Here is a 27,092-nt window from a genome sequence, read left to right on the forward strand (position 1 = left end):
CTGTATTCTTCTTTCCAACTCAAGAGGCGCCGCAGATGGTCGACTCAGTGTGACTTGCTCAACACCAAAACAAATTCCTTGTATGTGTAAAAATGTACTTGGTAATAAAGCTTTTTCTGATTTCTGATTCTGATTTCATCACACCAAGCTGCTTACCTATTGCAGATTCAGTCTTCCCAGGTTTCCAGGTCTAAAATTTTGTTTCTGGTGTCCTTTGACAGCGCTTTGGTCTTGGCCATAGTGGAGTTTGGAGTCTGACTGTTTGAGGTTGTGCACAGGTGTCTTTTATACTGATAACGAGTTCAAACAGGTGCCATTAATACAGGAAATGAGTGGAGGACAGAGGAGCCTCTTAAAGAAGAAGTTACAGGTCTGTGAGAGTCAGAAATCTTGCTTTTTTGTAGGTGACCAAAAACTTATTTTCCACCATAATTTGCAAATAAATTCTTTAAATAAAAACGTGATTTTCTGGATTTTTTTCTCTCATTCTTGTCTCTCATAGTTGAAGTGTACCTATGATGAAAATTACAGGCCTCTCTCATCTTTTTAAGTGGGAGAATTTGCACAATTGGTGGCGATTTATTTAAAATCACTCCTTGCATTTCACACTGGTCCCCTATTCTGAGAATCCTGACTTTTAATTCCCTTGTAACAATGGCGACCAAGCTCATTAAAATAGGTCCAAATGAAAGCACAAACTCCATACCACTTTAGCTTATGTATCATTTATTAATGATAACGTTTTGTTGCACAAACATAGAACAAGGTCTACCGAACATCAGCAAGACATTCTATAAAACAGAACAACCACTGTGAATGGCTTCTCTCATGCACATATGCGTCCTCAATAGTACTCATATATCCAAAGGAAAAGGAGAGCAAAATACAGCGTTTCGAGATGGAATTAAGGGCAAATAAAAAAAATAAGAAGAACGATTGAGCCCATCATGAAGTGAAACGTTGAAATGAAATGCTACAGCTGAGCTAGAGGGGGAAAATGCAAAGAAATTTAACAGCTCATTTCACATTTGACCAAAACATTCATTTATAGTGAAGGCAGCATTTGTTGCTCCCCCTCCCCTCTTTTAACACACTTAGCATGTGAGTCAGTTGAACACTATACTTGAGAATTTTCCATAACATGCTGCTCTTAAAAAAAAAAAAAAAAACTAAAACACGCACATTAGGACGTTAATGTCAAATCTACATTTGGCTTTTGAGCGCCAGAGGCACTTGACCACAATGTGTAGTTTATAAGCACTTATGATTTACTGATTTCATGAACGAGAAAACTATGAGCAGAGTGTCACGAATGGCGAAGGAACAAATAAATGAACATATTCAGGATAGGTTTCATTTATACTTTCACATAATCTCCAGTGCAAAGTGGCATTGGATTCAAATGACAAATAAAAGCTTCCCAAAGTACCTCAAAATGAAATGGGCATGAATTGGAAATGTGGTTCTTGATAACAGGCCAAAAGCTGACACACTGAAGTATGTTAATAATCCTTAAAGCAAAAGTAATCAAACATAAAGTTATGATTTGGAACAAGCTGCCTGAGAAGAAATGAAGTGAGGAGTGAGGAGGTGTGACGACACCTTAAAGTTAAAAAAGCACATATTGATTCAACACGACCTCTTGGCAGTGGCTGAGATATATAAATTTAAAGAACGACTTTCTTGTTCTTCCGTAGTGCTAAATTATAGTAGTTTTAAATGGATAATTCACAGAAGAGAAGCTTTCGGGCTCAATTCCACGGCCACTTCTTCAGTCAAACGCCATTTTCGGCTGCTTTAGGAGACGCTTGTCCTGCTTGTGTTATAGGTTGTGGACTGATTGTCCTTTTGGAGTGCAAAATGTCTCACTGAGAAGTGTAACGGTGACATTATGTGCACTTTTTTTAGCAGCAGTTTGGGAATTAGGACCGAAAGTGCATCCCAAGACTGAGACAGATGTTTGGACAGTGTCTGCTCCCACGAGAAAACAACGAGAACAGTCTAAAATAGAAAATCAAAAGAAATCTATAAAAAAGGTCTATCCAACACGCATACAAACATCTATCATAAAGTATACAAAATGTGTTCTCATAGATAATTAAATACACATAAATCAGTTTTTAATATATTACACGTCTTTAAACACACATTTTGTGTGTATAGATTTATACATTTCGTATATATATGTATATTTATATATATATGTATACGTATGCTCAACAAATGAGCATACAAAGAGGCCAGAGTGAAGGAATACAACACTTTCTCTATAACAACATACAAACAAACACTTCCTTGCAAACCAACATCCATCCACTAGGGGGCACTACCTCGCTCTTACTTCTCAGCTGCGCTCAGCCGTTTGGACTTAATGAAGGCCATTCCATGTGTCCGCATGTGTGTGTTTACGGCTCCCTCCGTTTCAAAAGTTTTGGAACATACTTTACATTGAGTATCCGGGATACCGTCGTTGGCCTCTGTTGGCGTGTTCTCCTGCTGACCGTTGTGACGTCCCAGTCCTTGGGCCTCCTTCATCTTGTGCACGATGAACAGGTGCCGGGAGAGGGAGTGGTGCGAGGTGTAGCACAGGCCGCATTCACGGCACTGGAAGGACGAGACGTCGGTCTTGTGCTGGGGAATGTGCTCGTGGAAACGCACAATGTCCTCGGTGGTGAAGCTACACACTGCACATTTGTGTGTTTTGAAGACATTGATCTTTAGCTTCTTTAGAGGTTGTGAGGATGAGCTCTTGGACCGCTTACCAGGAGTCACGTCCCCTCCGGCCTCCTCGTCTTCCTCTTCCCTCTCGGCATCCTCATCTTCAGAGTGGTGCTTTCGTTTAGGACTGGGTAACTGAGGATACAAAATGACAACAATGCTTCATGCAATGCTATAGAAAATATTTGGAATGTACTGAAATTTTAAAATTCTGGTTGATAATGAGAAGCTGATGATTATTTTCATGTTCTGGCATGAAAAATAACTGAGGAATGGCAAATATATATCAGGGCTCAACATTAACGCTTGTCCGGGACAAGTGGATTTTTTGAAGGGGCAAGACAATTTTACTTGCCTGAGCGGACAAGTAGCCTGATTAAAACATCAATAGGCTACGAAAAAAAAAAGGGAATCACCAAAATACAAAAATGATTCTGCATTCATTTAGTGTAAGTGGCAATCAATAGTGTATATATAATGTATAATTAATGAACTGACGGTAACCAGGTTGCGCTGTTGACGCTCGCAAAATGTAGAGTTTTTATATTTATAACATATGATACAGTTAAGAAACATCACATGGACACAGGAGTCCTTCCTGAATACCATCACGATTGAAAATGTGACACTGATTTCATATGAAAGTTCCATAAACAATTAATTAACATCAAATCTGCAGCGAAAATAGTTCCAAACAAAGATCACAGCAGAACCATAACGCTTCTCGCAGCAACAGTGTGTTAATGAATGATTCAGCGTTTTGAATGAATCGGTCGAATGAAAGATTCAATGACCTGTTCATAAACAACTGCCTCATTCTTGAATGAATCAGTGTTTCAACGAATCGACTCAATGACTCACTCATTAAGATGGCCACCTGCTGCCATCTACTGGTGGATAAGTTTCAAGTTTAGTTATTTAGTTTCAAGCTGCCTGACGAAGACCCTTTTGGGTCGAAACGTATGTTTTAATAAATCTTTGGGAGCAGCATTAACAGTGTGCAGATTTTTGTTTACTTTGATTCATTCTTTATTGAATCTGGCACCTGTAAAAGTTTCATTGGATGTGCGCACAATTCTTCCTTTTTAGTTTCAAGTTTAAACATTCTTTCCAACTTTTCTTATTTGTATATTCAAAAAATATGTAAAACAAACTCATAACATTATTTAATGCAGTTGTAATTTTTCAGTGTAAATGATTTAATTTGATTGTAACAGCCCTATAGTGTCTTCATCTAGTTTAATTTATTGATCAAATTTAAGAATATAAAATAAAAAGTTGAAGCATAGAATATATTTAATAAGATTATGGAAAATGTCCTTTATAAAAGGTAAAAATATCACAAATGTGCAGATTTAAATATGTCAAAGCTGATAAAACACTGGTGAGAATATTGCTTCAGAATAAATTATATTTACAACACACAAAAAAATATATACATTTTTTTACTCGAACAAGTGAGTGACAGATTTACTTGTCCGAAGGACAAGCACATGAACAGGCTTAATGTCGAGCCCTGTATATAATTTTATTTTATAATTTAATATAGTTATTATATTGTATTCATATATATATATATATATATAAATAAACGGTTTTAAGGCATCACATTCACAGCATTTTCATAGATCTCAAAATTAGCATGACCAATTAAATATCCTAATTTTAAAATAAATCTAATATACAATATGGTATCAATATATTGTGCATCTCTCATAAAAGACTACCACTTCATTAGGTTGTTTACATATACGTTTTTTTAAAGAAATTCATACATTTATTCAGCAAGCATGCATTACATTGATCAAAAGTGACTGTTAAGACATTTTAAGACAATTTCAAATAAAAGCTGTTCTTTTGAACTTTCTATACATCAAATAATCTTGAAAAGAAAGTAACATGGTTTCCACCAAAAAATATTAAGCAGCACAACTATTTTCAACATTAAAAAAACAAGAAATGTTTCTTGAGCAACAAATCAGCATATTAGAATGATTTCTGAAGGATCATGTGACACTGAAGACTGGAGTAATGATGCTGAAAATTCAACTTTGCCATCACAGGAATAAATTACATTAAAAAGGGGGGGGGGGGGTCTAGTACTATTTCATGCATTCTGACTTATTTACAAGGTTAAAGAGTTGGATTATCATGCTAAACATGGCCAACATTTTTAAAAACGAGTTGGAAGTATGACTGTATTTCTGTGCCAAATACACTCCTTCAGGATTTCAGAAAGTTTTTTCAGAGTATGGCCCTGTATGACGTCATAAAGGGCGGAATTTCTTGTATGGGCACTTCTCCCGGATGAGCGCGTATGCACATCAACCAGAGCGAGAGCAATAGCACGCCCATCAACAAGCTGTAACGTTCGGGTTACAGAAGCCGTCGGAAGCGGCATCATTTTGTTTTTAGACCACGAAATCAACAATGTCACTAAAGAAGTACGTTTTTGGTTGAGGGAAAGATAACCTTGTTCAGCTTCCAAAATAACCCAGTGTTAAGGAAACCGGGGATGCAGTTTGTTTTTGTTTGTTCCCGGTCACGACTCAAAACCGCAGGCGCTGAGTGAAACTGCATCAAATGTTGGTTTAGTTGGCAATTGGCGCGTAAGTGCATCAGGGCTCGACATAAGCAATGGCCCGATGGCCCGGGGCCAGTAAAAGAGTATGTCGGGCTAGTTGAATGGCCAATCACTGGCCGCAAAGGCAAAACAAACGTCATACCGTCATACAGAATTGCGAAGACATTGGCTCTCAGTACCTCACCGATGTAGCATGTCGAAGGTAAGTTACTCAACTAGCTAGCTAATATATCACCGTAACTTTGCTCATAAATGATAGATCCAAAGTGCGAGTGCTTGACTTGTGTCATGAGTGAATTTGGGTGTCATTCCAAAGGCAGCGCGCGCGCTCCGAAACAGACCGAGACGAAACGAGTAAATTATACTTTCGGTTTCATGTGCACGTCAGGGATGGCTGACGCAAAACTGTAGTTCCGAAGCTTTGCGCGATCCAAAGCGCAGATGTTTCGAGTCGAACAATCCGAAGCGTGATTCAAAACACCTATGTCACGTGACATTGTTCCAAACCTGTATTAATTTCTCATTTTTGAGTGAACTATCCATTTAATGTTAATACAACAACAAAAGACAAAGAGAAAATCACTCACTGCTCTTGACTGAAAAACTTTTAATACAGTAGCTTTAATAAGAATCAATGTATATTTTATAGTGAAGTCTATATAGTGTTTTATTTTTACATATATTCATTGTGTGTACAAGGTTTTTTTTTAAGTAAAGTTTTAAGTTTAAGTAAGGTTTTTCAATTCTTTTAAGTAAAATAAAGAAAGAGTATTGCAATTAAAAAATAGTATTTTTTCTCCTTAACCTGTTGCGGTTCCTGTCACTTAAGAATAGAATAGCAAAAAACTGATGTGACAAGCCATCAGAACCGAACCGAACCGAAAACCGTGGTTAAAAACCGAGGTATGTATTGAACCGTGGACTAACTGTATTGTTGCATCCCTAATATATATATATATATATATATATATGTATGATAAACAATTAACAAAAGATACACATTATATAGGCAAACACAGTGCTAACATTACTGGTCAGGCAATAAAAAATTCATAGTTACAATAACAATTTGGTTATTTTTGCATGTCTCCAGGGGCTCTCTAGCTCTTAATTCATGTACTCCATTTGCTGTATTGATTAATCCTTATGTATACAATACATACAGCTTAATGGAAAAGTTTTCCTTATATTTTTTTCAGGGCCAATACAAATATAGAAGGGGCCAGCAACACTCTGTTCTACTGGCCCCAGGGGCCAGGGGGAATTTTTTTTAATGTTGAGCCCTGTGCATTATAATGTAAACAACACGACCGTATAGTAAATCGAAAGTTATCCAGGGATAATGCCATGATGTATTGTGTGTGTCCTAGGTGTGTGTACTCGTGACTCTTTAGCTCTGCCCACTGCACGCCCCTAGTCTGACGTCGTCATACTCAGATTCTGGTCAGAATATGAGTCTGATACTGCTCCATTGGGCTGTGATTATGGGGCGAAAATGCCTCGGCACTCAATTGGATAGACCTACAACCAATCAGAGCGACGCATAATTGCAAACAGAACTCAACTGCACGCACGCTGGAAGAAGTAGATGAGTGTAAACGATCTTTGCTGGTGTTTTAAGAATTTAAGGATACATGGAGTACTTACAAACATGATCATCATTTTTGAGAGAAATAGTAAAGGTGAATGCATATACGAACAAGTTCTCCGTTTAGGATTAGAACAAATTCAACCCAAGCGCTCTTTGGTGATGCGAATTATTACGTTACTGTTGATCATCTGCCCATCATCGTATAAAGCCCGCCCTGACAATTTCATTGGTCCGAATGGCTCTGGTTCGAGCATAGTTTCTCGGATCAAGTCCAGACTGAACTTCCCGACCTCAAATGTTGTAGGAGGGGCTAAGTTTGGCTGGCATCCAGGCTAGCACGCCTCCACAAGTTCGGCTGTTTTCGGAAAAAGTTGGTACAGTGTATCCGTCTTTTATAAATATGCCACAATTTAAGACTCTTCGGAGATATGAAGGATGCAATACTACTCTATAGGTACTCAAGATTAACATGAGATTGGCAGAAACTGTGTGTGTTATGTACCCTTTAAAATATTTCAAAATAGAAAACAGTTCTTTTAATTTGTAATGATATTTCACAACATTACTGTTTTAACTGTGTTTTTGATCAAATAAAATGCAGCCTTGATGAGCATTCTTTCGAAAACGTTACAAAAATCTTACTGACAACGTCCCAGTGACAACGTCCCAGACAACACAGACGCAAATGTGCTAGTATGTCTATTGGTTACCTGCTCTTTGTCCACGGTGGCCTCTGTGCTGCTGGAATCTGCTGGAAGCTTGGCCTCTGTCTCTTTGATGCCATGCATCAACTGAATGTGTTTCTCAAGCAGCAGTCTTTTGGTGAAAGTGCGACTAGGTTCTGGACAGTGTCTGAGAAAACCCAAGAGAGATCTGTTTGACACTCATATATTTGTGATAAGCTTTAGAGTAAAATTAGGTGTTTTAAGCATGAAAAGTATGGGACCCCATCAGGTGAGGGACCTAGAATTGAGTTCACAAGCATTGATAGTCTAGAAACACACGATACTTACGGACATGAGTAGACCTTCCGTAGGCCCTTGTGTTTGATTCGGTTGTGTCTACATAAACTGTGAGAGGAACTGAAAGACTTTTCACACTGTCGACACGGATGCTTTTTCAGTTGCTGGAGGAGCAGAAAGAAAAAGATTTATCATAATCATGCCCATACATGTGCAATAATGTACATACTTTCAATAAAGTTCATAATGTGACGTTTCAGATCATTGCTATAGCCTTGGGTCTCTCTAAACTGAGTTTGGAATAATTATTAGAAGTAAAACTGGTATAAAACAGCTGTGCTTCCTTATATTTTACCTTCCCATGCTCTCTTTTCATGTGTGAGATGAAGACTTCTCTCTGTGTAAACAAGCGGTCGCACTCCCTGCAGGTCCAGCCAGGGCAGGTTGTGGACGATGGGACTTTTTTGGGAAGGTCTGTCCCATTACTGTTCTTCTTTGTTGGGGTTGTTGGCTTCTTCTCTCTCTTTTCGATGCTGTTGATAGAGCCGCTCTCCTTGTTGGTGTTGTTGTTATTCGGGCTCATGGAATTAGTAGGTTTGGAGCTGAGGGGGAGATTGATGCCCAGGTTTGGAGGGCCCTCGATGGTCTTTAAGGTGCCATGCTTGGACTGGAAAGAAATCATATTTTTTTTATATTATACTATTAATATTATATTTGTTCATATTAAATAATAAAAATAGTTCTCTTTTTCCAATGTATTTCAAGATTTATACTTTTTATTACTTAACTTTTTTAATTATATATAAATATATATATATATTTCAATTTAATTATATTTAAATGTCCTGTTAATAAAATTTATCATGGCGAATTGATACATTTGGCAATTAATAAAAAAAATTATGATAATTAATTTTTTTTTTTTTTTTTACTCCCTTACTTTAATATGATCCAACATGAGCTGCTTTTGGGCGTAGTGCGTCGAACAGTCTGGACACTTGAAGACAGACACTTTCTGATTAGATATGTGCTGGTCAAAGTGCGTGTAGAGCAACGTCTGCTGGGTAAAAACTGTGTCACACATGGAACACTTGTAGATCAGCCTGCAAAACAAAACAGAGTATTTTTGAAAATGTTTGGTTGCCTGTTCCTACTTGTTTAGGTGTACATTCCTACTTCTCATTACAAGGTTAAATAGCTCAGGCCGAACAAAACAAACAATATTCTCTGTCTATAGCGTAAATGCGTTGAAGGAATTATGTCATATGGAAGCTCGTCAGCTCATCTGTGTGTCAGACATCTGCATTAAACACTCACGTTGTCAATAAACCTGCTGATCATGTTTCCAACATGGATACAGGTAACACAGGAAGTGCAAATAAACCATCTGGTCTTTTCATTAACAAGTGCTGATGAACATGACAGGCCTCTTGGGAGGTGGTCGGGTTCAAAGAGAGGACACACTAATTAAAGCCACCGTGCATAATTTCTTTCTGCACCTGAAAAGGTCAGTGGCGTATGAGTTCTAAACGAAGCGATTTGACACACCTATTGAGTTTCCACTCTACTACTACTACTGATAATTACTGCAAGCTTGTTTTGTCAGAACGATGGCAGTGTTTAGTGCATGCGTATGTTTGCACGATAGGAAAATAACACTGAAGATGGATAGTATTTTACCTCAGCGATAAACTGCAATAAACAATAATACACAGATGAAATACTTGGAAGTAGTAGATGTATAAGAAGAAACCTTGTTTCTGATTGGTATATCGTGGCCAAATCTGAGGTCAAATATTTTTATATAATGACTGCTCAACTGTATAACAGCACATTTTCCCAGAAAAACATAGCTTTCATGTTACAGCGTTTCTTCTCACATAATACAATTACTTCAACTCAAATCAATATTTCATGTCTATTTCTTTATTCATTTGTCAAGTAATAAATAGAATATAAGATCAGATGACCCATTTGGGTTTATTGTGATATAATGACTGGCTATTTATATTTTTTCTTTACTTAACCAAAAGAAAAATAGAAACTGGACAAAGAAGACATCATGAATCACACTATTTTATACATTTATAGAGAAATTACTCACTTAGGCTCTCCAATTTTAACTCCTGGATGCTGGGTGTAGGCGTGGGAATGAGTACCGGGGGCCGATTTAAAAGCCATGGGGCAGATGGGGCATTTGTAGAAGATTTCACAGTGGGACGCCTGAATGTGTGACTTGAGAGCAGCAACGTCAGCGAAGATGACGCTACAGTGAACGCAGCTATGGCCAAAGAAGAAAAAAGAAAGTGTTACTCTTGAATATAACCTAACCCTCTTTTTTGTTTCCATAATCGATGCCAGTCACCTTTAATGTGGCATCAATCATGGGTGAATGGCAGAATAATAACAGTGAATAGCTCTGTGATTGCCGTTTTAAAAGCATGACGATCCTTCATTTCACGCTCCACTCAAAACCAATTAAACACTTAGGAGGCTTTTTTTATTTCAATAGATGTTTTATGCATAAATAGGAGCTTTTAAGTCAACTCAGAAATAAGAATAAAAAGAGGTCAGTAGGGGTACACTCATCTCACAACTTGGTTCAATACACGACACAAAGTTGTGACTCGATAATCCCACTATACTTATTTCTTGTAAAAGAATACATGATTTATTGCAATCAATTTTTCATATCCTCGATGCATGTTGTGGAATTATGCATTGCTACACCCCTAGTGGTCAGTGAAAATAACTACACAGTTTTGCTGCTCTCTGGCTGAGGTTAAAAGTCCCCTAGTGTTGTATTCATTTGCTTTGCATACATAAATAAACAAACACCTTTTACATGAAAAATAAAGCCATTTCCAGGAATCATGGAGCTAGTTTTGGCCTTGACAGTTATTGAGAGTAATGCAGTACTAACCGATAGCCCACTCTGCGTGTGTAGTGCAGGCAGTTCTTGGTCACATGGGACTGAAAATGGACAGACCGACAGATAGCTCCACATTCAGGACAGATATATGGAGACTTGTGCTGATGGATCCGCAGATGAGAAGCAAAGCTACACTGGTTTGGCAGTAGCATTTGACAAATGGTGCAGGTTTTCTGTTTTTAGTTGAAGGAAAAGCACAAGCAAATTGTTAGAAAGGTTTTTAACACAACATTTAACTATCTTCTGTAAATAAAAGAGGAAGCCAGTGGTGTAGTCCTCAAGACTGGACTCTACCTTCTCCTAGTATTGGCCTGGCTTTGGCTCTTACATCACAAATAATAAATGCACCCACCTGTCCACTTGACTCAGGAGCCTGCTGGTAGTGCATTGCAAGAGATGACTCTTCCTGAAATGTCTCACTACACTCCAAGCACTTCAGATTAGTTTTGCAGACCTTGGTGGTGTCCTTATCCAGTGGCATGGCTGCAACAACAGGGGCTGAAGAGGGTGCAGAGATCACTGTGGTTGGGTTTCCCTTCCCTTGACTCCCCACTATGGAGGAGCCAAGATTGGCTGAAGAGGTGGGAGCGCTGGAGGTTATTGATGGCGCTAGGATCATCTGGTCAGCTGGAATTGGCTTCAAGATGAGATGTGAACACTGCATGACAACCCCTTTGTCTTTGTGTCCCCTAGCATGTGATAGAAGGCTGCACTTGTTGTAGAAGACCAAGTTTTTGGCGCAGTGGTTGCAAGTAACCTCAATGCGAACACTTCTACGGTCATAATGCTGAGTGAGACTTTTTTCCAGGGCAAAGGAATCACCGCATTCCAAGCACTTGTAGCCACGGGATGGTAGGGATATACAGGCAGAAGTCGGAGGGCTGAGATTGGGTACATACACTGGCACAGGGTTAATGCTACTCAAAACCTTATTGAAGGCCTCTACCACTGAGCTCTGGGAGCTGGTTAGGACCTGGACCCGAGACACTTTCTTTTGTTGTTGGGCCAAAATGGCTTGTTTGATGGGTTGTTGGGACTTGGTCAGGACCTGGTGGAGCTCAGCCGCTGATGGATTCTGAGGCAAGAGATTTAAGTTAGTTAGGTGGACTGTCTTTGGCACAAGTTTGGTGTTTGTTAGGCTGGAAGCAGGCACCATGACAGTTTGTTGCTGAATGGCATTAGCAGCTTTGAGGATAGCACTGCTGGCACTCTGAACGGATGCCGCCGGTATGACAGTGGCCTTTACAGTTGTATTATTGGCAAGTTTCAGATTAATTACTTGGGAGCCTGCTGTCTTGACGGCTGAGACGGGTAAGAAGGCAGTGGCCACGGGTTTGATGGTCATTTGTTTAGTTACCTCAATGGCAGAGCCTCCAGAAGTTGCTACTACTGTGGTTGGCAAAGTTGTTCTGGTGGGAGATGAGAAAACAGAAGTCGAGATTGGAGTGGACAGCAGAGAAGAGACAACATTGGATGAAGAATCAATACCTTTCTTCAAGATATCGGGATCAAACTCGGGCAGGACTCTGGTAACTGTCCTCTTAATCTGCCCCGATGATGTCTTGATCGTTTTGATGCGGACTTTGGGAATGACTGGTATGGATCCTGCTGGAGATGCTGGAGACTCTTTGCCGCTACTTTCACTAGTAACACTACAAGGACTCTCAGGCTGTTTTGAGAGCATCTTCTTGCCAAGCTCCAGAGCTGACTCCTGCTCTGGTGATTTCTCTGTAACCTTAGGGATCTCTTTAGCCTCTCTGGGTGAGTCTTGAGGTGTGGCAAGGGACTCTGGAGACATTGCGTCTGTGCTAGCTTTCTTTGCACTGAGTGCTGCAATTGCAGCGATGCAGGATGAGAGCTTTGCAGATGATTTGGTCTTGGCTTGGGAGAGGTTTGTCGCACTCAACTCAACGACTGAATCTACAGGCTCATTTGCTTCTTGGGATCTGGAGGTTTCTTTGGAGAGCTCCTCAGTCTTTCTTGTTTTTTGAGAGTCATACATGTTGGAGTGTTCCACTGTACCATTGGTGCTTCTTTTCTCAACTTTCATATGATTGCAGTTACCATTTGTTTTTGGTCTAGATGGACCATCTGGTTTGGAGAGTTGAGAACGAGGCTCTTTTGTCTTTGTGCTCAGACCGGTTAGAGGGTTCGGTCTAAATGGTAAATTACTTTGTTTGTCAGCAGGGTCATCTACTTCAATCTTGTCATCATCATCAAACTCCTCGGCACTAGAGATGGGACTAAACTGGTTGAACGTGGAGATATTTCCTGCCATCCCATGGATTTCACTTTTTTGAAGCTTGTCACTCTCTTTGCTGTATCTATTGTTGGGTGAAACAGGCAAGAAACCGTTGTGCAGTCCATTTCCGACAGTAGGATGAACATCCTTCTCTGAGAGATGTTCAGTGGTATCAATATTCCGGACGTTCTTAACAATAACACTAACCCCAACATCTGGACCGGAGGAGACATGGGAGTCCTCTTCATGGTGGGCATGGTGTTTGAGTTGTCCTTCATGATCATCATGGCCGGACTCAATGGCAGCCTTGGGATCGACCATATCAGGAATGTCAAACGCCGCAAGAAGATCATCAAAGTCTGGGGTTTTCATGTCGCCCATGGTCTTAAACGAATGAGCTAAACACCTTTGAGATAAAAGGGAAAATACATTCCATATTACACTCTGTATTACAATTAAAAGATTAGTTCACTTTAAAATGAACATTACCCCAAGATTTGTTCACCATCAAGCCATCCTAGGTGTATATGACTTTCTTCTTTCTGATGAACACAATCAGAGTTATAATAATAAATATCCTGATGTTTCCAAGCTCTATAATGGCAGTGAATGAGGCCAACTAGTTTGAAGCTCAAAAGAGTGCATCCATCCATCATAAACGTACTCCACATGGCTCCAGGGGGGGTGATAAAGGCTTATTAACCCCCTGGAGCCATGTGGAGTACGTTTATGACTTCTGAAGCGAAGTGATGTGTTTGTGTAAGAAAAATATCCATATTTAATACGTTATAAAGTAAAATATCTAGCTTCCTTCAGGTCATTCCGTATTCAACTTACGAAGAAAGTGTAATGCCTCTCGTAGTTCGAAATGCTTGCGCTACGTCCTAGTCATATGTCGCGTCAGTCATGTGTTGCTTTTTTTGTAAGTTCGGGAGCTAGATATTTTATAACGTGTTAAAAATTGATACTTTTCTGACAAAAACGCATTGATTCGCTTCAGAAGGCCTTTATTAACCTCCCGGAGCTGTGTGGAGTACGTTTATGATGGATGTACTTTTTTGAGCTTCAAACTCGTGGGCCCTGTTCACTGCTATTATAAAGTTTGGAAGTGTCAGTATATTTATTAAAGGGTTAGTTCACCCAAAAATGAAAATTCTGTCATTAATTACTTACCCTCATGTCGTTCGACACCCGTAAGACCTCCGTTCGTCTTCGGAATACAAATGAAGATATTTTAGTTGAAATCTGATGGCTCTGAAAGGCCTCCATTGGCACAATGCACGGTTCACTCTCAAGACCCTTAAAAGATACTAAAGACGTCGTTACAAAGTCCATCTCACTACAGTGGTTCTACAATAACTTAATGAATCGGCGAGAATAGTTTTTGTGCGCAAAAAAACCCTAAATAACGACTTATATAGTGATGACGATTTCCGATTTGAAATCCTCATCACTATATAAGTCGTTATTTAGGGTTTTTTTGCGCACAAAAACTATTCTCGCCAATGGAGGCCTTTCAGAGCCATCAGATTTCAACTAAAATATCTTAATTTGTGTTCCGAAGACGAACGGAGGTCTTACGGGTGTCGAACGACATGAGGGTAAGTAATTAATATAACTCTGATTGTGTTCATCTGAAAGCAGAAAGTCATATACACCGAGGATGGCTTGAGGGTAAGTAAATCCTGGGGTAATTTTCATTTTAAAGTGAACTACTCCTTTAAGAGAAGTAAACAAATCATTCTATTTTATGACAATGCTAATATCTGTTGATAACATAAAAAGCACCTCTTACTGAGCAAAAAATAAATAGTTAAATACATGTAAATAAGAATGGAAATGTGAATTATTTGAACATGGCATTTTCTAAAGAAGTTTTAGTCTACCAATAAATAAAACAGTATATAAAGGCACTGAAAAAATATTAAGAAAGGCCCAAATACAACATATAAAAACAAAGAAACAGATTTTTTTGTTGTTGTTGCAAAGGTACTAGTATGCAGGACCAAATCTGCAAACATTTAAAAAATTAAGAAATAAATAAAATATAATAATTATGAATGAATACATTTCTATAATACAAAACCAAGATGTAAAAATAACTGTTGCAAATTATTAAAGAAATTAATAAAGGACTAAAATATATAAATAAGAAAATAAATATTTTAAAAAAGACCACATTGTGTGGAAAAAAAAAATTGGTCCTCCATATGGTTGATCCTAAAATATCAGCACTAACTAAAAATACAACAACATATGAACATTACCATTTTGGCATATTTAAGGTGGCAAGAGAACAATTTAACAAACAAAAAAATCATAAGGAAAATAAAGCTGTGTTGTGCTAGTAGGGTTAGCCACCCCCATTACTCTGCTACTGCTGCTTTTATTGAAATGGAAGAGAGCACTGCAGCCCTGCCTCCATTACAGCTAATAACATCTGCACGCACAGGGTATGCAGGGCCAAGACGGCCTTCCCCGCACACAATGGAGCCAATGTGGTAAGGCATGTAAGCAGAGAAGGAGCAGAAAACAAAAGACAGAAAGAGAATGAGAGAAATAACACAAGGACAAGATGATTTTAATGAAAGACATTAAGCAGTTGAAGCCAGTATGGGGCCTAAACACATTTACAGCTGAGCAGCCTGATTTCAAATGAGGGTGCCGCTCACAGGAAAACAACTGTGATTCTCGGATTTCTATCCGAGGCCTTAAATCAGGCCACTGTACGACGCAGTAGTCCAATTATTAGAACAATATAGAATATCACACATAATAAAAGGAACACACACACACACACATACACATGCAAACATATAGAAGTGGAAACATGCAAATGAGCCACTCCTCACCCTTAGTGTTCCGACAACTACAGCAAACAATCTTGCTTTGCTTCCCTTCTTCCTTCCTTCCTTCCTCTTACCACCTCCACAACAAAACACCACCACCCTCCTCCTCCTCCTCCTTTCTCCCTGACAGCAGAGGGAAAAAAATCCACTTTTTGCACTAGGCAGGGCCCACCGAGAAACGATCCACCAGGAGGGACGGCATCCCAAAGACCATTCTGAATGGTGACCACTATGAATAACAGCACAGAGTGACCCACGGTCACCATATCTGCTCAGTTCCCATGGCTGCCTCCCGACCCTGACGTGCATAACCGTCTTGAGGTGTGTAAAGACTGTCTCTCTAACATCCCTGCTCGGGGCTGCATCACTCCTGAAGACCCCTTTGCCATTTTGGCTGCCATGAAGCAGTCGGCTATCTGCCTGTAGCACAGTGACTGTATTGTTTCCGAGCCTCCTCGTCTGCCTCAAACCGGTTTCAGCCGGTTCCGGTCACCCTGCATAATGTGTGTGCTGCAGTGCAGCCACACAGGAGACACAAGAGCTGCCAGTTTCTTCATCAAATCTTCAATATTCCTGCAAAATATTCCTGCTTTGAGTGTGTGTTAATATTATCGAAGAGGTTTGTGTTCAGAATGCGTGTGCAATTCACGTTGCTGAGCTTAATCAAACGCTAGGCCTGAAAAACAGAGACTATGGAGGATGTTTATAAAAAATACATGCACACCAGAGGCTCAGAGCTGGTTTATATGGAAGGACGGACGGATGGGTGGATGGATGGATGGATGAGAGAAGGAAAAATGAAAAGCCAAACAGCAGATGCACATTCCAAAGGAAAACCACAAGCACTGTGTAAACCAAAACCACAAGATGAGCACCGTTTCCTGACAGAAGAAAACAAGACACAGAGACAGCAAGTAGAATTTAAACAGGCTCGGTACCTGACCTCTTTTTGATTGTGCCTCTCGCTTTTACCCCATTCTGCAGCACTGGACTGTTTCTACTTCCTTCTCTGCCTCCCCTCTCCCTCTCTCTCTCTTCCTCACTCTCTCCATGGTCCCTGTTCCTCTCTTCTAGCCAGTGTCCCTGCTTCCTCCTCACGTTTTCCCCCCAGAAAACCAGTGAGAAACACGGATCTTTGTCAATTAAAATCAGCTGCTCGTCCCCTAATCCTCCAGCCCTGGGCAACCGTGTCCGGTCTCTGCCAAACGAGAGAGAAAACAAAGGCCGTGACACGTATAAAAACACACACACACACACACACACACAGAGACACACGAACAGGGAAAAAGTAGGCTCTCGCCCTACCCCGCTTCTCCTCGGCCCTACTACCGGGAATCTTCATGGAAAGGCTTATGCAAGACGTCAGTCCAGCCAGGCCCCATTCTGTATGAGTGTGATTTTTTTTCCCTTCACTGTGTGAGCCTGCTGGTTCCTGTTCTATAGGTCACTCTCTCCTCTGCAGATGCACGGCAGCGCAGGGAGGAAGGGGGCAGTGTTCTGACAAGCAGCCCTGGCCTTTTGTCTTAGCGTGCACTCGTGGGGGGAGGGGGACGCGAGATGAGACTCTGGCTCAAGACTGCAGCCAGCTGCTGCAGCCAAAGAAGACAAACTGATTTGAGGAGAAAGGCAGAGAGACGAGAGAAATAGGCAGAGGAGAGGTGGGGAAATAATGAGGGAATATGAGACGGGACTGGAAGGAGGGGTGTAAGGGGAGAAGGGAAGCTCCTCTGGAATGACGTTTGCTGAGAGACTGCAAGCAGGAAGAACAAAGGCCCGTGATGGCGTTGGCTAGATTGTAGATAGAATGCAGTCGAATCATGTATGCGTGTTGTTTATTCATGCTGGTGCATACAGAAACATTCAATACTATTGGCTCAGGCATATTTGGAGAATAAAATAATTAAATAAAACTAAAGAACCGCTTTAGTAACCTGATCTATAATAATCATCATTCAATGCAGTGATGGTTGGATGTTTTCTTAAATGATGGCCATGTGGCACAATTTACCACATTGCAAATATAAAAATAAGCACTAAATGTTCTTGTTTCTGCCACCGGGCCTTTGCCAAACAAACAAACTAATCTAAGACCCCATAACAAAGCAGAAAATACTGAAGTCAAATCCAACAAGATGGTATTCCCAACACTTGAGAGACTACTCCATGAACTTATGAACTCACATATTGGTACAAAGCGGATTCTGTTTCGATATTTTCGATTACAGTTGCGATTCGCAACCTATTGTACTTCCCCAATCAGATGTGTAAAACAGAATATTCAATGAGATTTCATTCAATCATACATACCAGTATGCAGCCGAAAATGTACAAAAACACAACGCTACAAAATAGTTTAATAATACAAAATGTTTGGCTATAGACCGCATACAAAGCACCACCATCTTTGATTTTAAACTGGAATGAAAGCGAGGCTGCGAGGGATAGACATACATCTTCAGTGGGTTGTACTGTTATTTAATGCGTTTTTGGATTGTTCTGCAAAGATACCTTTCAGAGAAATTTCAGTAGACAAAAAAACCCAGAGAATATGCGCTGTGGAAAATTATAAGTGATAAATGAGATTTATACAGCGGACGCCATTGAAAACACAGCAAGTCTACCCCTCACAGCCTCGCTTTCATACCTGTCATGGCGCTGCTCTGAATAAGGTCTAATGGTTAGCATTATCCAATAGAGTTACACGGCCTATGTGATGACATCGGCAGTGAAGTCATTTCACAGGAAGTTAAAGAATTTTGATTTAATATTACAAAGACATTTTTGTCCAAAAATCATCTATAACACGAGCAAGACATGCGTGAAGAAAGTAAACGGGGTCCATTTTGATTTCCTGTTGACTTTAAATAAAAATGGACAAAGATATATTCCAACTATAATGAATTATTAAAACAATATTGTTTATTGAATCATATATATTTAATGTGGAAAAAAAGGACGGGACATGATTTTAGCAATTAGGAATTTACCGTATTGTGAAAAGTGGGCGCCAAACCAAATGCGAGTTTACAAATACACAATGCCTAAATAGTTATCTGGCTATTTGTTAACGTTATCAAATAGCGTTGCTCGGCCTACATGAGGACATGAGCAGTGAAGTCTTTTAATAATGGGATGATAATGGGATTTTGATTAAATATTCAATATAAAAGCAATATCATATATTTACTTTATATAAATATATCAAAAAATGTATATTAAATAAAATATAATTATTTTTTTAGAGAATCATTACCAATACAAGCAAGACATACATTAAGAAAATAAATGGGGTCCATTTTGATTTAATGTTGACTTATATTTCTACTATAATGCAATATTAAAAATAAAACTCAAAGAAAATGATGATCATTTCTTGTGTTGTATAAAGAAAACATGGGTGGTTGTTGGTTGTGGCCTACATGAGGATTCTTTAGCCCTGGACCCTGAATCATTTACAGGGAGGTTCACTTCTGATGACTTCTGGAATGGGAAGAACATGGATGGACATCGCTATTACACAACAAACTCGAAGTTCAGCGCATGAAAACCTCCAATCATACCAGAAAACCATGACGGCTGCAATGCTATGTAATGTATGCTCTCTCCACTACACCCCATTATCAGCAACCCTCCTGGCCTTCCACAATGACAGCTATCAGAAGAATCAATTCAAAGAGCAAAGAACAGATGCTGACCTACCTGTGGGTTATTGTAAGAAATAGCTTTGTCTCAATTAAAAGCTTGCATGTGAGAGCTCTTCTTCTCAGCAGGGCAGCCAATGCAAATGTCAAAAGCAAGAAGGCCAGCCATGATTCTTGCTGTTGCACCACCAAATTCAGCTATGCACAGCACAACCTAGAATGACAGACATCATCAGTATGCATAAAAGAGGGACTCAGGAATACATTGCAGTGCTGTCAAAAAGCATTGCAAAACGTTGTTCATGGGTGCAAGCAGCCCTCATGACAGCACAGCTCTAAAATGATCGAGAATGCATGGCTTGGCTTTCCCCCTGCCGAATACAGCAGTAAGACATGGAGATGTTGCTGCCCACCCCCCGAGATGTAAGCGCAGTCACGTGACCGCCTGTGTCCTATTGATTCCTCAAACCGTTTAATAATACCAGCAGCTGCAATATTCGAACATTTGAGTTGCAGAACCTTCTTTGACGCCACCACAAAGTTCTAGCATTATTTATTCGCTCTTATTAAAGGAGAAAATTATGTTTTTTTTTTTTTTTTTTAAATGTTCTCTCAAAGCTTGCCCATACATTGCAGCGCGTTTTTAAAATATATCAGTATGGAACGAACATTTGCGTTATATGATCACGAATTTTGTACTTAGCCGCTTTAATATAGTGAGCTGGGATTTTTGTGACCACTGACCACCAATCCCACAAGCCCTTGCGAATATCACGGCGGCACGATTAAACCAATCGGTTCTTTTGAACAGATCGTTTCCAAAAATGATTCTTTTACGTGATGACGCAATTACGGCATACGTGCTTCCGGCGTGGCATATTACATGTCGTTTTTATATAAAGTGTTATTTAATGTGCCCTGGTGCAGTTTATTGCAGCCTTGATTTAGATGTAATTTTTTTAGAACCTAGATATTTACAGAAGGCAACTCTTGGCCAATCTCTTGGCTGGAAAAAAATAGTTAAAATGCTTTATTAAAACATTAAAACCACATGTGTATCAAGCTGAAATAGCATATTTCTTATACTTTTTTGTTACAGTGTTTGGCAAAAAGTTATTTTTCGCTTAATCCGGATTCCGGATCACTTTGAATGTCCCTTCGTTCGGTTCATTCTGATAAAAGACCGGTTATGTGAACCGGTTCAACTGATTCATTGAAAAGATCCGATTCATGAGAACAATTCATTCACCGCAGCACTTAGATGAAGAAAATCTTCGGTTGGTAGGCAAAATTAACTGAGATCATATAATTGATCTCTTTCGCGAAACAAGACCATTTATTTACACTCTTACGTATTAAAATCACGTTATGGAAAAATTTTGTGGATTGTTGGTTTTGTGCCACACTTACCCATGAATCACTGCGCTGACACCTACCCAGATAGCAATGAGTCGGCGGACCACCGGCGGTGATCCGGCGGCTGTAGAAGCGTCAGAATTGCGTAATCGCTAGACCTGTCACGATTATAAAAATAATCGTTTGATCGCGATTAATTGGTCTAATCGCGGTCAATTGGTCTAATCGCGGTCATTACAGGTGATCGTTATTATTGCCCACTATTAGAAGACACAAGGGGGCCCTGTAGTTAGTAGCGGGAAGTTCGGATCATTTTACAGACTCGGATCTTTGAATCTCGTTCAGCAAAATGAAAAAAAAAAAATTTGAGTCATTTCAGCATAACAGGAAGAACGAAAGACTCGGACCCGGCGGAACGCGAACCTCGAAAGATGAACTAATAATTTCTCTTTCCGGTTCTGACAGCATAGTCTACTATAGGACTGACAGGAAGAACGAAAGACTCAACCCGAACTCGAGGGATGAACTAACATTTTCTGTTTCATGTACAGAACCTATGGGATTTTGCGCACACGCGCGGCCAACAAAAGAACGGATCACTCTCTGAGACAACTCGGTAGTCCCGAGTCATATAAAGAATCATTCGTTCATGAACGACGTACCTGCAGCACTCTACTTCTACCGGTCTCCCTCTGAATTCATTACGCTGAGCATTACGTTCAAATGATATTGCCCTGTTGATTTCTCCATCCTGAGTTAGAGCAGCCCAGTTATTCAACAAAGATGGATTTAGTTTCAAAGCCGAAAACGACAACGTCAATCAACATGACATCATGGCTTTGCTTAACTTTCTAAAGCCAAATGGCGTGTTATCTGTACGCATTTTGAGCTATCCGCGTGTATGTCTACGCTGTGTGATTCCGCGTGTATGTGTACGCCGAAACAAACCATAATCTCCACGTGTATGTCTACGCAGTGTGATTCCGCTTGTATGTGTACGCCGAAACGAACCATCATCTCCGCGTGTATGTCTACGCCGTGTGATTCCGCGTGAATGTAAATGGATTTATAAACATACTAAATTATGGTTTTTTTTTTTAAATGTAAAAATGCAGAATGTTTCTTGTGATGGGTAGGTTTAGGGGCAGTGTGTGTGTGTGTGTGTGTGTGTGTGTGTGTGTGTGTGTGTGTGTGTGTGTGTGTGTGTGTGATGGGTAGGGACAGTGTAGGGGGATAGAATGAAACGGCGTTGATAAACACGTTAAAAAGCGATTATGCGTCTTGATAGCACTCCAAAATGGCATAGCGAATTGGCGTGTCATACATAGGTTTCCTTTAATTTCCAAGTTGGCGAGAAAGTAGCCTACGTGCATATGTGCAACAAGTAACGTTACTGCTTCTGAAAGAATGTTCAGTACAGCTGGCAACATTGTCACCCCAGTTAGATGCTGTCTTAAGCCAGAAAAAGTCAACATGCTAGTGTTTCTTTCCCGTAATCTACCAAGCCATTAAGGAGCATGATTGTTTTTATTTCAGAATTTGATTTTTATGGCCTGTTCTGTTATGGTCATAGTTTATATTTGTGATTCATTGTTTTTGTTATTTACAGAATTTTCAAAGTTGTAAAATATATTTATATTTTACTTTAGTTTGGAATGAGATATTGACAGTCCTTTATGTGTTATGGTAACTTTATGGTGATTGTTTCTATTATTTATACTTTCATATACATTTACATTGTTTCTTTAAATGTACACATTTCTGAAAGATACATATTTTTCATTGATTAAATTACTTTAATATTTAAAGGCTTTAAGTGTATTAATGTGTTATTGCAAGTGACAACTTACAAGGGATTCAATTAAATAATCACAACAATTTGTATGACAATTAATCGACAAAGCCCTAAAACAGGCAATTAATCGCCAAAGCCCTAAAATAGACAATTAATCGTCATAATCGCAATTATTTATTGGACAATTAATCGTCAGCTAAATTTCATAATCGTGACAGCCCTAGTAATCGCAAACACGTTTGACGGCGCACCGCCGGCGGCAGCCGCTTTTTAAAAGCGGCAGCCGGCTTCCTACCGCCTTCGTACCGCCGCCGGCCCGCAGGCAAACCGCCGTTCCGCCGCCTTTATACCAGAAGGCGGCCCGGCGGAGGCAAACGCTTTTTTCGAACGATCTGCCTCCGCTTATTGTGTAATAAATAATATATATATTTATTATTCATATATTTGTAACATGCAGTTTATGATGGATAATAATTGAACAAACCAGATAAATTCCCATTTGGCATTTTTATTCCACATTTCAAAGTACATTAACTGTCAATGATACAAGATAATATAAATTAAATATAACAGACAATAAATAAGCTTAAATAGGCCTATAAATAACAAAAAACATTTTTACTAAAGAACCTGCATGTTTCCAATTAAATTTTGGTTTAAAAAAAAAAAAAAAAAACAGCCTTACAAGCAAATTATAACACTTACAATATTTGTTAATAACAAATAGGTCAGCTCTGGGATGAAAAGAATTACCATTAAATATTATATCAAATAATGAGGATATTTGGTACCAAAGAATGTGCAGGATACCAAATAAATCGAGGTATAACATCACATTTAACAAGCCATTTCTAACAATAGCATAAATGGTAATAATTTAGAGTAAAGCTCTGGAGAAGAATAGAACAGTAGTAGAACAGAACATTATAACAAGCCTGACTATGGGTTCTCCGGTTTTCCCCGACCTCCAGAATGAGGCAGCGCAAATTGGCTTATCTTCAGTGATTTCTTGTGCGCCTATATAAAGGACAAACAACCTCGCCATCCCATATCTATCCAAGGAGCTGCCTTCAAGGCAGGGTCACAGGGAATAAAAAAAAAGTAATTTCCACAGTGAACAGTGTGGATTGGGTGAGTGTAGCCTGAAACTTCTGGCTTCTTTAGGGGTCTTGATGTTACTGACTGCAGGATAAAGAAAGGGTTCCAGGTGTCAGTAGTCAGCCTAGGTGTAAGAGGTCGGCTGTGGGTCCCTCTCAGCTGTGCGGCGTCTTTTTCCACCTTCACGATCAGATGCTCCTTTCAGGTAACGCATAGCGCTAACCTGGACCGCCTCATCAGTGGCATCCTGGGTTGCCGGGTTCTTCCGGATGGCTCCTGTAGAAAATACAGATCTGTCATTCCATGTGAATGTCATAAGGCCACACACATCTACTTAAATATATAACAAATTTATATATATATTACTTTGAACAATGGTCTTCAGGAACATGTCTCTAAAACATGCTTTATCCCCTACACCAGTCCAGGTTGTATTAATGGAAAGGTGATTAGAGAAGATACTCTAAAGTATTCGCCACACGGTTGTCTTTAGGTCCCTCCCACATTTGATTGCCAAAAACCGAAGCTGAAAATACAAAAAAGTGTTACAAATTACATATCTCTGAAGCTTCTCATACATAAATATAAAAATGTGACAGGCTGTGATTCAGACTGTAGAATATGCAGTGTACAATCTTAAATTTTACTTTTTAGATTACCCTACAGCATTATAAACAAAATCAGCACACTTACTGGAGCTCTTTATCCTGCCTCAAACTGTTGTCAAGCAACGCCAAATGGGTTGTCTAGGGGGAGTAACAGACCCCCTGGCAGGGATAACTCTCCAAAAGACACATTGGCACTGAAATGTTGCAGCATAGTGTCCATTTTGTTGTCCATGCTACGCACAACATCGCCAAACTCTCCAAGACGTCGCAGCATTAGGGTCTGATCTGCACCTACAGGGGTTCACAGAATAAAAGAATAAAGCAGTCAGTCCTGGTCCCTCAACTACTAAACTATGACATTTACAACTAGGTCTACTACATGTACAGGTGGCCCCAGTGGGAATTAAACCAACAACCACAGGTGTTGTTTGCAAGTTGTACCTGATTGCCCAGTACGAGCAAACGTCGTCAACATTGTCCCAACTTGCTTCACCTGCTCATGAAGTGAGCCGCTGTCATCCGAAGCTACAAAATGAAAGGCATTTGGTAATTTTGGACCTACATCACAGTCAAAAAAGTAAAATTTAAGAAAGAGTGCATGTTCTCACCTGCTCGTGCATTGCTTTCCCTCAGGGCTTGGTTCTCATTCTGGAAATCTACATAAAAAATATTTTATTTTAATTATATATATATATATAAAACAACAACTACAGGCACAATTTTCCATACTGTTAAAGTTTCCAACATCTGCAATTTCCTGTTTGTCCATCTCAACTCCTTTCAATATTCTTCTCCTTATAGCCCAGTAACTAGACATTGTGACTAACAATTTATTTACCTTGAAAGCCGAAACGATTGTCCAACAATAGGTCTCTTGGATGAAGATAACCGATTGTGCTCTGGTCAAGGTATCTGCAAGAAAATGTGAACAAAACCGCATTGTTAACGTTAAATACAGAATATACAGTAGCTATGCTGTGGGGGGAAAAACTGGTCAGCCAAATGTGGAACAGTAAAATGTATTCATTCAGTGTAGTGAATCAAGTAAACTGCATTGTCCTCAAACATAATAAGTACAGCAGTTCAGAGAAATAACTCATAAATGACCTTAAATGCTAGAAGAACAGTAGCAACACAGCACATGCTAGCTAACACTTGCTAAAACTGACCTAGCAGCATGCTTGTTCGGACTAACAAAATAATTTAAATAACCTATATACATCATTCTGTTTTGTTAGAAAACACCAAAAGTTAAACTTAAGTCTTTCTAGATGTAAAGCTTTGGCTAACTTACCTACAGTAGCTAGATACATTTTAACATGTAGCACATGCTTGAACTCAGTGTGTAAAAAAGGCGAAACAGCACGTGTTAGCTAAAACTGTGTATTGTGCACTATATCAGCGTGCGTGTCTGAACAAACTAATTAAAACAACCTACCGGTATATACATCAAAAATGAACATAATATTGTGTGACACAAAAAGGAAACATGTACTTACTTAAACGCTCGTAGTCGAGGATATTTTCTGATCTCCTCTCTTCAAATACTAAAACCATGTGATGAGCGGCCGCTGATGGTAAATCTGTATGTTTTACCGGTTTGTCTTCCGTCTTTTTTAGGTATACTGCCCCTCTCGGCCGGTGGAGGTACTTCTCTGTTTTTTTTTTATTTTATTTTTATTTAAATTAGTACATGTATAGACAAGTACAATACAAAAAGTACAATGAGAGAAAAATAAAAATAATAAAGCATTGTGGTACAGTTCCGAATATGTAGAACAAAGAATAACAACAAATGTAACACTGTATATAAAATAAATAATAAAAATAAGAATTCTGAGATAGAAAATACTTTATAATATTAAGGCAGTCACATGAAATTGAAAAGCTTTCAGGTTTCTGTTTTTGTAAGCTTTTTGTTTTGCGACCTCATGTTTGAGAGGGTTTCAAATATTGTAAAAATCAGCTTTATAAGAGGTAATATTAGAGGGCTTCTTTTGAGTTATTCTTGTCTTATGAATGTAGAATTTTTCCTAAATAATTAATAATATATTTTTGTTTTTCAGAAAAATATGGGTTTTGAAAACAAAGTAAAATGTCATGAAGTTAGTTCTAATTTTTTGTCATGTCTATTTTAAAGTCAGTCCAAAAAGAAATAGAAAAAAGGGCAATACAAAAATAAGTGTTATCCTAAAATGAACTTTCAAACTTTCTTAACCCTCCTATTATGCTAAAAAAAAAAAAAAAAGTATTACATCCATTATGGGTCAAATTGACCAACACTGTTTAAACACACTCGACATGCAAATAATCAAGTGAAAATTTAAATGTAATTTCCTAAACCTAACCTTATCATGGAATCAAGAGTCAAGAATCTGTTATAAACCCTAATGGCTTTGGAGCAAAAAAAACTAATATTTGATATAATTCACATATAGGCTATTATGATTTTATAATCGCTTCAAATGTGAGAACTAGTTAAAATGCTGTCAGTTCCACTCTATTTCCCAACAAGCCAAACATAGCCAACGTGGTTGGTCGAATTTGAGAGTAGAAATCCTTGTATTTCACAGCGGCTTGCCGCCAGCCGGCCGCGGTCCATTAGGCGGAGGCAACCGCCAGAGAAAATGAAGCCGGCGGCCCGCCGGCTAGTCGGCCGCGGCATCTCGCAAGAAATGGGAGTGACGTATTCGGCGGCAAACGTTTCATCACCGCC

At 39.2% G+C, this 27,092-nt stretch overlaps 2 protein-coding genes across 5 annotated transcripts; both read right to left on the minus strand.

Moving 5' to 3' along the window:
• Positions 1 to 707: 707 nt before the first annotated feature.
• Positions 708 to 17,285, minus strand: znf532 (zinc finger protein 532). Of its 3 annotated transcripts, none has more exons than XM_079835020.1 (9): positions 17,184 to 17,285; positions 11,140 to 13,435; positions 10,779 to 10,960; positions 9,960 to 10,136; positions 8,796 to 8,958; positions 8,211 to 8,522; positions 7,907 to 8,019; positions 7,604 to 7,745; positions 708 to 2,853 (listed from the first exon to the last, which is right to left on the minus strand). In XM_079835020.1, the coding sequence occupies exons 2-9, from the start codon at positions 13,408 to 13,410 to the stop codon at positions 2,338 to 2,340; spliced, it is 3,876 nt and encodes a 1,291-aa protein (XP_079691146.1). In that variant the 5' UTR covers positions 13,411 to 13,435; positions 17,184 to 17,285; the 3' UTR covers positions 708 to 2,337. The 3 variants fall into 3 exon arrangements, with proteins under 3 accessions (XP_079691146.1, XP_079691145.1, XP_079691144.1); XM_079835019.1 differs by lacking the exon at positions 17,184 to 17,285 and adding an exon at positions 16,822 to 16,921; XM_079835018.1 differs by lacking the exon at positions 17,184 to 17,285 and adding an exon at positions 16,817 to 16,838.
• Positions 17,286 to 23,164: 5,879 nt separating this feature from the next.
• LOC307137169 (uncharacterized protein) lies at positions 23,165 to 26,027 on the minus strand. 2 transcript variants are annotated; one of them, XR_013817874.1, is made up of 7 exons: positions 25,876 to 25,965; positions 25,215 to 25,288; positions 24,985 to 25,032; positions 24,818 to 24,901; positions 24,462 to 24,667; positions 24,135 to 24,294; positions 23,165 to 24,044 (listed from the first exon to the last, which is right to left on the minus strand). XR_013817874.1 is itself a non-coding variant. In XM_079834669.1 (7 exons), the coding sequence occupies exons 1-5, from the start codon at positions 25,931 to 25,933 to the stop codon at positions 24,492 to 24,494; spliced, it is 432 nt and encodes a 143-aa protein (XP_079690795.1). In that variant the 5' UTR covers positions 25,934 to 26,027; the 3' UTR covers positions 23,165 to 24,044; positions 24,135 to 24,294; positions 24,462 to 24,491. The 2 variants fall into 2 exon arrangements, 1 of the variants encoding a protein (XP_079690795.1); XM_079834669.1 differs by having other exon boundaries at positions 24,985 to 25,024; positions 25,876 to 26,027.
• Between the last annotated feature and the right edge of the window lie 1,065 nt (positions 26,028 to 27,092).

The sequence above is a fragment of the Gobio gobio genome (assembly GCF_949357685.1).
Source record: "Gobio gobio genome assembly, chromosome: 14".
Lineage (NCBI taxonomy): Eukaryota > Metazoa > Chordata > Actinopteri > Cypriniformes > Gobionidae > Gobio > Gobio gobio.